This window comes from Manis javanica, chromosome 13 (genome assembly GCF_040802235.1).
Source record: "Manis javanica isolate MJ-LG chromosome 13, MJ_LKY, whole genome shotgun sequence".
Lineage (NCBI taxonomy): Eukaryota > Metazoa > Chordata > Mammalia > Pholidota > Manidae > Manis > Manis javanica.
The window spans coordinates 37,794,064-37,806,107 of NC_133168.1; the positions used below are offsets into that span (position 1 = coordinate 37,794,064).

The 12,044-nt window shown below is 38.6% G+C and overlaps 1 protein-coding gene across 3 annotated transcripts in view; it reads left to right on the top strand.

Annotated features, from left to right (window-relative positions):
- DCBLD1 (discoidin, CUB and LCCL domain containing 1) overlaps window positions 1-12,044 on the top strand; it is a 63,777-nt gene that overhangs the window by 18,890 nt on the left and 32,843 nt on the right. For all 3 annotated transcript variants that reach the window (XM_073219446.1, XM_036993304.2, XM_036993297.2), the window contains exon 2: window positions 3,261-3,473. In XM_073219446.1, the coding sequence (XP_073075547.1) occupies window positions 3,261-3,473 (213 nt within the window). The remainder of the gene's footprint in view (window positions 1-3,260; window positions 3,474-12,044) is intronic.

The following is a 12,044-nucleotide window of genomic DNA, read 5'->3' on the forward strand; positions in this document are numbered from 1 at the left end:
CAAGATGCAGAGAAAGGGGAACCCTCCTACACTGCTGGTGGGAACGTAAACTAGTTCAACCATTGTGGAAAGCAGTATGAAGGTTCCTCAAAAACTCAAAATAGAAATACCATTTGACCCAGGAATTCCACTCCTAGGAATTTACCCTAAGAATGCAGCACTCCAGTTTGAAAAAGACATATGCACCCCTATGTTCATTGCAGCACTATTTACAATAGCCAAGAAATGGAAGCAATCTAAGTGTCCATCAGTAGATGAATGGATAAAGATGTGGTACACAGACAATGGAATTCAACCATATGAAGAAAATAAATCCTACCATTTGCAACAACATGGATGGAGCTAGAGGATATTATGCTCAGTGAAATAAGCCAGGTGGAGAAAGACAAGTACCAAATGATTGCACTCATCTGTGAAGTGTAAGAACAAAGAAAAAACTGAAGGAAAAAACAGCAGCAGACTCACAGAACCCAAGAATGAACTAACAGTTACCAAAAGGAAAGGGACTGGGAAGGATGGGTGGGAAGGAAGGGATAAGGGGGAAAAAGGGGCATTATGATTAGCACACATAATGTAGGGGGGGTGCCTGGGGAAGGCAGTACAACACAGAGAAGACAAGTAGTGACTCTGTGGCAATCTTACTACACTGATGGACAGTGACTGTAATGGGGTATGTGGTGGGGACTTGATAATGGGGGAATCTAGTAACCACAATGTTGCTCATGTATATTAATGATACCAAAAAAAAATCATCAAGGTGTACACTGAAAAAAAAATTTACAATATAATAATCATGTGTAGGTTGACTTACATATAATTTCTCATTTTATATTTAGTTGTGTTTTCTGTAAGAAGTTTTCACTTTCTCTTATTAAAGCAGAATTTCATAGTACTAACAAAAGAGTTATGCAAATGTTTGAGCAGGTAATATCTTAGTAGCTTAGAGAGGGTTAGTTATGTGTATATTTATACGCATAATTATGTGTACACTAGTTACCCTATCAGTGCTCAAGATCAATGCCTCCAAAAATGGGGCAAGTCATAGAAATGAGTGACCCAGGCTTGTTGGGGCACTTGGGCCTTTGTCTCCTTTAAAGGGGCAGCCACTGTATCACTAGTCCTGTGAGAATGCCTGCTGGTATGATTGCCATGTCTTTCAGTTTTCAAGAGAAAATGTAAATTGGATTTTTTTATTAAAGCTTTTAAAAGCAGACAAATACTTCAAATTTTAAATGTAAAGCCATGCACTATGTGCTTCTGTACCATATGCTACATTCTAGTATAATTTTCATTTAATTCTCAACCATTTTGTATTGAATGCCAGAAAACCCAAGAATACAGCTGCCACCTTAGACTTTACAACCATCCTTACAGCCTTTGCACCCGCACCTGCTCTCTCTCTCTGGACTTCTCTTTCTGCCTGTATCACCTCAGTGCTCCAGTCATTTCTACTCAAACTTCCAGTGTTTTTTTTTTTTCCCTCCTCTTGTGTTTCCCACTATTCTTCGCCCAAATCCAAGTCTGTTGCTTTTTTTCTAGTGAATTTCCCCATCTTTTTTTCCCACTACCCCATTCCTAGCCCTGGGACTGGACTTCTAACCAAGATCCTCCCTGCATTCCAGTTTTTGTAGCATTACCCAACCAGCACTGATCATCTTTTTCAAATACCTCTTTCATTATCTCCTTTGTCAAAAGTTCCTATGGTCCCTATTACCTGCCATTTAAATTCCACAACTTTTTTTGCCTAGATCTCCAGGTTTCAAGGTAGTGTTATCTTAGTTGTCTGTCGACCCTTCCCCTGGTTTTCTCCAATCACTGCTTCTTAACATCAACTCTTCTCCCCCAGGCCAGCCTCCTGGTGGGGGCTGCTGGCAGTCTTGTGAGACTGGATGAGGGGTGGATCCTTTCCCTAGACCTTTCTGCTCAGATAGAATAGATTCTGGAGTTCTGTGCCCTCCTCCCTTTTTTAAAACCAGGCCTCCTTTATCATTTGGACCGCAAGCCTTAAGGCGAGAAGAATGTGGAATAAAGGAAGACACCAGGTCTTTCTCTAGCTCAGGAAGAGGCTGGAGGAGGAGGGCTGCCTTGGGCTTCAGATTATGGGTGCAGTATGTCCGAGTTGGGGCTTCTCTGTGGGAGATTTTGGGATGGAGAAGCCTTGTTTTACTACCTTAGACATTACCTTCTCCAACCGATTTCTGCTTTCACTCCCTTTAGCTGAGGACACAAAATCTTGCTTTGTGTTTGTGGAAGCCATACTAACCACCATATAAATTTCTGTCATTTTGCAATTTGAATGCAGTGTATTCTCATTTGCCTTGCAGCCCACCCACTGTGCACGTGAGTAGATATTTGAGTGATTAACCTGGTCTCTTTAATCTACTGGAACAATGCATTCGTCGATTGAAGAGCTTCTCTACTCAGAAAAGTATTAAGGACGTTTCTTCTTTTACCCACGTAGTGATAATTCACTGAAATAGATTCTCTCTTGCCTCCCTTGACACTTTGTTTAAGCTCCTGGTAGGGCACAGAGCACCTACTGTTACAAGTAACTACTGTTACATAGTTATTTGAACGTGTAACCCTGCCATTTATCTATGAAGCAGTCATCCCTGCTTTTTTTGTGTCTCCAGCAGTACCTAGTCTGGTGTGCAGTCCAGTGCGGTAGAACCTTGACATTCTCTAATGATGCACCTGCAGTCTATCAGAAACCTTCAAGTCTGTGACTGGTATTAACTGAGATATGAATGTTGAGTGATTGTTAGTCTCCAGCTAAATGACAGGCTTTAAAGTCCTCTTGACTTAAGTATCAGATTCTACCAGCAGCACTTTGCATATATTATCTCACTTGTATTCAGAACAATAACCCTCTGAAGCAACTAATATTATCTTCATGGCAAATTATTGTTAACATTGACTTGTTAATAAGAAAAAAACACAAATGATGAATCTGTGAATGCCAGGGGCCTGTTGTGCCAATCTGGATCGGTAGTTAGACAGATGATTAGAAATGATAATATGATGAAATGCTGTGTTTTCTAATATATGAAACATTTTGATCAACAATGTGCAGATTAAACTGGAAAGTAAGATGAATAACCTGAAACAATAATGTTTATAATTTAATCGTTTTAATTTTTTTTAGCTTTCCTTCTTTCCGAAGAAGGAATGAAATACATGATTTGCAAATTATACCAGACTCTCAACTCTCAGTAAGAATTAATTTCACTTACTTCTTTCATCCTTTTTTTCTTTAACAGGAGATGGCTGTGGGCAAATAGTGACCTATCAGGACAGTGGTACAATGACATCCAAGAATTATCCAGGGACTTACCCTAATCACACTGTTTGTGAAAAGACTATCAAAGTACCAAAGGGGAAGAGATTGATTCTGAGGTTAGGAGATTTGGATATTGAATCCCAGACCTGTGCTTCTGACTACCTTCTCTTCACCAGCAATGCTGATCAGTATGGTAAGAAAAAAAATCTAGGTTTCTTTAAGCATGAAAAAAATTGAGATTTGGAGGAAAGCCAAGTTGTGTGTTGATTAGTGTTAATAACCTGCAAAGATTAGAAGAGAGCTTGCTTTTTGTAAACTCTGGTTCAGTGGTAGAGAGTGCCTGCTGAAGGGCAGCAGGGGAGATGGAATGTTCTGGAATACTCCCTGAAATTTTAGTATATGATGGTGCTAATGATGGCATGTGTGGCTGAAACAGCTGCATAGTTTTAGTGTATCCAGCTCAAATTTTTTATTAATCAGTTAACTGCTAAAACCCAGACCAAGTAATTTTAAGACTCAGCACCATCAGAATTTTGGATATTGAGTTAATGTTTTGAAAAAGAATAATATTTTCTGGCATTAATGTTCATAAGCTCTGCCAAGAGTAGGCATACTTGAAATGTGATTGCATTAACCACTGTGAATATGGTGAAGTTGTAGTTTTAATCATTTTTGATTGTCCATCCCCTGGCCAATTTTGTTTTAAATGTTTGGTTCATATACCTTGGGTGCCTTTATAACCCACACTGATGGTATCAAAATGCACTATAAACAAGTGGGACCAACACCAGCTTTCAAAGTAATCAGGCAAAACATGCACTTGATCTCATTGATGTTAAAGATAGGAATACTCTTCTGTCTGTCAGATACTATAATTATGACCGAGAGTTCAGATTCAAGCATCAGTTAGAAGAATGTACTTAACTGTTTGTGGCTGAGTTAAGACACTGACTTGTTCTTTTCAAATATCCTTGAGTCAGCCAGGAAGCAGCAAAGTTGATAAAGTATAAAGTGTATTAACTTTACTTTGGAAAATGTGTTTTTTTAATAACAAATTAAGTATTTAGAGATATGTTAAACACAAATTTTACTTTAAAACTTATATAAAAATTTTTTATCTAGAATATACTCTGGCTTTCAAGATCATATGTGCTATATCCTGGCAAAAAAACAGAATCCTTAAGTATACTCTGCTTAGTAGAGATTGTTTTCACTGTAACTAAGGAAATTCTGGGTTTTGGTTTAAGAAAACTGAGAAACTGAGACTCCCTTCCAAAGAAACACTAATGTCCCTTTATGGACTCAGCTCCTATCCAGAATCATGAAGCATCTCCTTCAATCCGAGATAGTTCCTCAGTTTTTCTTTGTCTCTTGCACAGTTTTGAAGAGCACTGACCAGTTATTTTGTAGAATGGCTATAGATTTGGGTTAGTTTGATGTTCCTTATGATTAGATTCAGATTCTACATTCTCGGCAAATATAAAATTTTAAAAAGTAATCTTTAAAAGGATTGTTTGCAACAGTTTCCACCATTAGAAGTTGTGCGGTCATATCCAGCCCCCGAGGCTCCCTACCCTCTTACCCCCACCATCTGCCTGAGGAATAAGAACTAAACTGCATGGAGCTTCCTCTGTGTCCCTTTTCACTGGTTTTGTCAAGTGGACTCTTTTTGCTTTCAAAACTACATCCATGTAGGTTATGTCAAGTGTCTTCCCCAAACAGTTCTTTGTTGTTCAAAGAAGCCAGTGTAATAGGAGACTTTGAAAGGACTCAAACATAAAGTGACACCTTCTTTTCAGGAATAGTTCATCTTGTATTGGGGCACATGAGATCGTACAGACTTGACTAAGTTAGCCAAAGCTATTCTAGGGTTGAAAAAATTCACATTTAAACCTGGCATTTTAAGATTCAAAGGAAGAATCTATTTATTTAAAACTGTTGTGTAGTACAGTTCAGATTGCTGCTTTGGTACTGATTCATAATCTCCTTTTATATTCATCATATAAAACATTAAGAGGCTAGTTATACAACACATTAAACTATAGGGAAAAGGAGATGCTGGCTTAGGCATTGTGTCATACCAATATGCCTACATTTAAAATGTGAAATATCTAACATTTGTGACCCTGACAGGGGAGGGCTATGAAATCAAACTGAGTATCATTATTTGCAACGTTAAAACTCTTTAGTGACCTTGTAACATTCACTCTCCCTCTGGTTAGTTTCCATTTCCAGTTTTGTTGACCAGAAAAGATTTGAAATCACTGAGTTTTGTTTCTGCCAACTGTTCAAGGGGCCCCCAGAGGAACTGTCATTTCTGTTTTCCTGATATTTCAAAATTGACTGGGTCCCAATTTTGTCCTGAAAATTGACCCTCCCACAGTGGGTTTAGGGTCGTTCCCAGACTGCCTGAAGGACCTGCTGGCGGAATCTTGGTGGGAACCAGATACTGGCTCCTCAGGATCTCAAAGGACCTTATTCTGATGGAGTCTCCTAGACTTCCCCACCCAGGTCACTGTGGATCAGTAAAACCAGGCTTCCTTCAGCCTGGATAGAGATGAGCTCTTTTGTTTCTGCCTAGATTTTTCACTTGTGCTTGAGAGTACAGACTCTGGAATTGGATACCTGGCTACAAGTTCTTGCCTTATTGCTTATTTTTATTGCTTGACCTTGAGCAAATACTTAATCTTTCTGTATCTCCATTTCCCCATCTTTAAAACATGTACAACAGTAGAATCTACCACTTAAGGGTGATTGAAGCATATATTTATATATAATGGCTTAAAAGGTCTGTGCTTTAGTGTAGCACAGAGAAGACAAGTAGTGACTCTATAGCATCTTACTACATTGATGGACAGTAACTGCAGTGGGGTGGCGGGAACTTGATAATATGGGTGAATGTACTAACCACAGTTTTGCTCATGTGAAACCTTCATAAGAATGTGTAGAAATGATACTTTAAATAAATAAATGAATAAAAGATCCATGCCTGGCACATAATAAGTACTCAGTCAATGTTAGCCATCATCATCACTCCCCTCCCCCTCCTCCTCCTCCTTGGTGGTCTTACACACAGTTTATTCTTTGTCTAGAGCAGAGAACACATTGGTCCCTCTCAATACCCTGAGCACCCTCCTTCCTGCCGGCAGCCCCATGCCCTCCTGCGCACATTCCTGGTGACCTAAGTTTGCCTGAATCAGTCCAAGCGCGGGGCAGGAGTTTCCTGAGCCAGAAATAGCTCCATGTGCAGATCTCCTCCATTCAGCCTTGTGAGATGAGCAGAGAACATGTATTTTTTAAGCCCCTAGTTTGTTAAGTTTGGCTTTTTCATTTTTGCCACTGTCGTCAGTCCATGCCTTTGTGTGGTCTTCTAGAAAGAGCCTCCCCAGCTTTCCCTCACTCCTGTCGCTCTAGGCCATGCCATCCAAGGTTTCCATCCCTCTAGGCCATGCCATCCAAGGTTATCTTTTAAATATTATTATTATATCCTTTTTTCAAAAACTGTTAACTGTGCTCCACCATCTACAGAACTTGTTAGCATGGCATTCAAGGCTTGCTCACTCTCTTCCCATCCACATTTCCAGCCTCATCTCAGAGTCTCCCCAGCTCTATGCCTTTTCCCTAACACATCACACAGTTTCCTGCCACAGTACATTTGTTGATGTTCTTCCTTGCGTGTGCCCCTCTCCCTTTCCTTACCCTGTTTTTTCTACCCCTTCCAATGTGTACACGCACATACACACACACACACACAGAGTAAAGGCAGACCAAATCTGATGCTACTTACCCTAGAACCTTTTGTGGTGTCTAGCAGCTCCACTCACTCCTTTTTGGGGGCTCATTTGATTTTCTAACCCTTCAAAAAAGCACCAATCTCAGTTCAAGATCATTATTTTAGCTTCTGTACCAGACATAGGGATTCCTGAGCAAGGAATTACATTTTATTCATCTTTTTAATATCCCCTATTGCTTAGCACAGTCTTACAAATACAGGTGGTCATTCAACATTTAATGAATCTGATTGCATGTAGCTTGATTTTGGCAAACATTTTAAAATCTGGATTTTTACAAAAGATAAATTAGTGTATTTTTACTCACTCTGTAGGAAGAATCACAGTAAGATTCCTCTGCCTGTAAATATGCTGTCTGCATTTAAAAAACGGCTTGATTTACATAGAATTTTAGGGCTCTGTGTATTATATATAGAAAGACCATGAAACACACTGTAACAGGTGGCTGCCATTGAGCATGCAATTCAGTGTGTGCACTGGGTTAGTACTTTATAGTTACTAACTCGTAATCCTCTAGTGGCCCTGTGAGAGAGAGCATGTGATCAACATCCACACATAAGTAAACTGAGGCTCCAAGAGGTCAAGTAAGTTGCTTATGATCCCTTAACTAGATTAAGGATTCCAGTCTGGGTATTTGACTCCAGAGACCCAGCTCTAAGCACTGTGCCATCCCGTTCAGTGTGACAAAAGCCATCTGATCCCATGGCTTGTGCCTAAGACCTAAGCCAGAGCTCTTGTGTGTCATTTGCTGGGAGGAATGGACACTTCTCTAGGTCTCCCTATAAGGATGTATCCTGAAAATAAAATGGAGCTCTGAAAAATCACTCACAGAGTATTAGCATAAATCTAAGGTTTAAAAAAATGCTTCTTACTCAGAATGCATTAGGAGGCACCACGGTCAGTGATAGAAACCAGTTCACTACAAGAACCTAATTGTAGTCAGCTAAATTGGTTCCGTTCTGCTGAATGATTTGTGCTGTAGAAAAACCAGAAAGTTTGAGAATTGTTCTTACATTTCCTGGACTCCCAGCACCACTCCCAACATTTTTAAATCATTGTCAGTGACTTAGAAGTACAACCATTTGAAATCACCTGTTAATATTCATATTACACTAAAGAACAAGAGAAATAGGCAAAGTAGGAAATAATGTTTCTTTGATATTATCTATTTGCCATATTTCTTTGATATTCTTAAAAGCTATTAAAGAAATACCAAGATTTCTGTGATAATTTTTTAGAATGATACGTACCTGGCATACTGCAATAAAATCTAATCATAATGCCTTGTCTATTGTTTTTTTTTTAATCCCAAATAGGGAAAAACACAAGATTGGTAGCCTCTATTCAATAAATGTTTTATCTCTCACCACCATATTATGGAGAATGCAAAATTCTTTGACTTTTAGAGATATGACAAAAATCCTTGAAAAAATGTCCAGCTTGTGGAGAGTTGTTTTGTACCCAAACACCCTAGAAGTACATTCCCCTGTATGACTGGGGCTACTTTGATGGAAATTCTTGAGGACTGCCTTTTGTTTTTGTTTTTGTTTTGTTTTGCCTTTTATACCAAGGTATAATTCAGAAAGAACTTAAATTCACAGATAAGGTTATATCAGCCAAAATGGTCCATGCTAGAGAGCTCATTAACATAATCATAAGCCTCCAGGAAGAAAAGCTATTGGTTTCCTCCTCCTCCTCGTACCCCCTAAATGCTTTCCTGGAGACACTGATTTAGTTTCAGTAATAGCTATCTTTTGTTGGAAGAGAAATAATGGTCTAGGTGGGTTGTGAGCTACAGTGTTACGGCACGTCTTGACCCCGGTCCCATAGCCCCAGGAAAGCTTCACCTTTGTCTAGGAATCTGCCTGCTTCATTTCTCATCTGTCACTGATTTTTGTCTGAGAACCAGCGACCACAACTCTTCAGGGATACCACTTAACATTCTTACGTGACTCTGGTTTTAATGGCACAGTCCAGGAATATCCCTTTTTTTATGCTAATGTCCCTCTTTTCAAAGAAAATGGCCCTGAAAATTCTGTAATTTTGTGCATTGACCTAATTGCAATTAGCAAGCAAGGATGACCCCTGCCATTTGACTGCGCTAAGAAAACAAATGGGAAAAGGACACAAGTCTTACGCATTTGCACTTCAGCATTTCTGCAGATTATTTTTAACAACATGCTTCTGAACACAAATCGGGGCCATGCTTGGTATTGCTTTCTGGGAAGCTGATAGTGTGCACTGTCTGGCTTTGCCGTGGTGCTCCTTGGGAGGGCCACTGAGGCTCAGTGGCATGTTCTTATTTGTCATGAGAAATTGAATGTGTGCTTCAGAAAATGCTCATAAGGTTAATGAAGGTTTTTAGGTTATTTTGTTGTTCAGTTTGATTCATGACAAATCTCTGAGGAGTTAGGTTTTTATGTGGTCTCTGTCTTGTTCACCATGGAGACTGCAGTTATGGGGTGCGGGGGGAGTCCTCTTTTTTTCTAACAATATGCATACATGTCCCTTTCAAAGATGAAACAATAACTTAGTTTCTTCAGTTTTGAGATGAAAAGCATATACCCACTTAAAATGACTTGGACCAGTTATTATTGCCTCATAACTTAGAGTCGGGCAGACAGTCCATGGAGAATGGCACAGTAGTATAAATTGCTGCCTGGATTGTCAGATTGCCAGAGAATCAAGAGGATTCTGGGTTTGGCCCAGGGCAGAGAGTTCATTCTTCATTGTGGGACAGTTTTCTTTTATTCATACTTACAAAGATGAAGGGTCCCTCTCAGCTGCTTATGGAACAGTAGCCCCAAACGGGCTGTGTTGTGAGGAGTTGGCCTACTGTGCTCAAGGAAGGCAGCTCCCGCAGTTCTGCCCTTTATCCTTTTCCCGAAGGAATCAGTCCATTGTCTGCAAGGTCTTGGTCTCATGTCTGGTGCCAAATGCCATAGTGTTATTCCACTGGGGATCATTCATAGCTCTTCCACAGTCCAGAGCTACCAATTATATTCCACAAAAGGTAGAGATATTTATCTTTCCTGATTTTTCTTCCTACTTGATGAACTGCCTTTCTGCTGTGCTCTAGTCCGATGGGAATGTCGGACTGCAAAGTAAAATGGGATGAACCTACTTTGCAGACAAGAATAAAGATGAGGGAAAGTGGGAATTAGCAAGTCCAAATCAGACACACACCCTGCCAGGTGTGAAGCAGACATCCAAGCAGTGGCCAAATTAGAGTTTTACTATATTTATGTGTATTTTTGGTCTAGGAAATCGTTTGTCTTATCCAACAACTTAGTGTGATGGCACACGCTTATCTGTTTGTTTAAAATAAGTATAATTTTACAACCTTTCCTTTCAACTTTTCCATAAAAATCTTTTTTAAAAGAATCCTGTTATTCAGCCATGAAAAAGGATATCCTGCCATTTGCATATCAGGATGGACCCTGAGCACATTAGACTGAGTCAGATAAGTCAGACAGAGAAAGACTAGTACTGTATGGTATCACTTACATGTAGAATCTAAAAGAGCCACCCTTGTAAAAACAAAGAGGAAAATGGTGGTTGCCAGGGGATGGGCAATGGGAGGATAGAACAGATGCTATTTGAGGGTATAAACTTGAACTCATAGTAAGCCCTAGAGAGAGAATGCACAATACAGTGAATATAGGCAGTAATAAGGTATTATAATAAACTTGCTAAGAGACTTAAACTTAATTATTCAAATTACTAAAAAGAAATTATGATTGTGTAATATGATAGAGGTGCTAATTATCCCCGTAATGGTAATCATATTAAAATATATAAATATATCAAATTAACATGTACACCTTAAATTTATACAGTTGAATATATTTGAACTAAAAAAATATTCCAAAGAACTTCTCACTGCTCATCAATTGAGACTTACTTACCTCACTGTTTTTATTAGAACTCACTGAAATACTACATAGAAATTTAAGAAGAAATTAGTATATCAGCCATTTTGGAGAAGTATATGTATGTTATTATTTTCTCTTGGGAAAAAATAATAGTAGTTGGAAAAATGTTCTGATTTATCAATAACAGCAAGTTACTAGTTTTTTATTCTTAGATTTGCAAAGCAAGTATCTTCTTTGTGCAAAGAGCAAAGGAATTTCAAATACATATAAAACAAACTGAGAATAAGCTCTGACTCGCCTTAATTTTGCAAAAAATGCTTGTCATTCTACTTTAGTATACAAAAATTCATTTAGTATAAATTGCCTATCTACTATACTAGGAAGACCTACGGAAGTTCATAAAAATCTACATATCTGTTAGATATCTATTGCACTAATATTTGCCTTCCTTTCTTGCTTTTCCATACTTCTCCTCCTGACTTCTGCATACTTTAAAATGACAGGATTAAATATTTTAGTATCTTTATAATCAGATTTGGTTTTCAAAACTGTTGCATGTAAAAGAACATTTAACTTCATTTCAATTCAAACAACATTTGGAAGACCACCACATACCAGGTGTTGTACAAGCTGCTAGAGACAAAGTGATGGGTAGAAAAGTTCCTAATCCCATGGAACACACTTAAAAAGGAAAACAGACGTTATTTATTTCCTTGTTTTATGTGTTTATTTATCTAACAAGTGCTAACATAGCACTCATTATATGCTAGATACAATTCTAAGTAATTTGCAAGTATTAACTCATGTAAGTAGTTATATACCACAAGTGTTTCTAAAGAGGGAAGTGATTTTTTTTTTTTTTTTTTTTTGCTACAGTTAAATTGTAGGGAACAACAGAGATTGGGGCATGAAGGTAAACACACAGCATTGCTCTTTAATTCTACCACATCTTCAGAATGTGAGACCTGGACAAAACATTGATCCCTAATGTCAGGAGAGGACTGCTTAGTTTTCATCCCCTCATCCTTCATCTTTAACCAGATGTTGTCATTGTTGCTGTGGATTCTCCCCATACTGTTTTATTTGGGGATAAGTTAA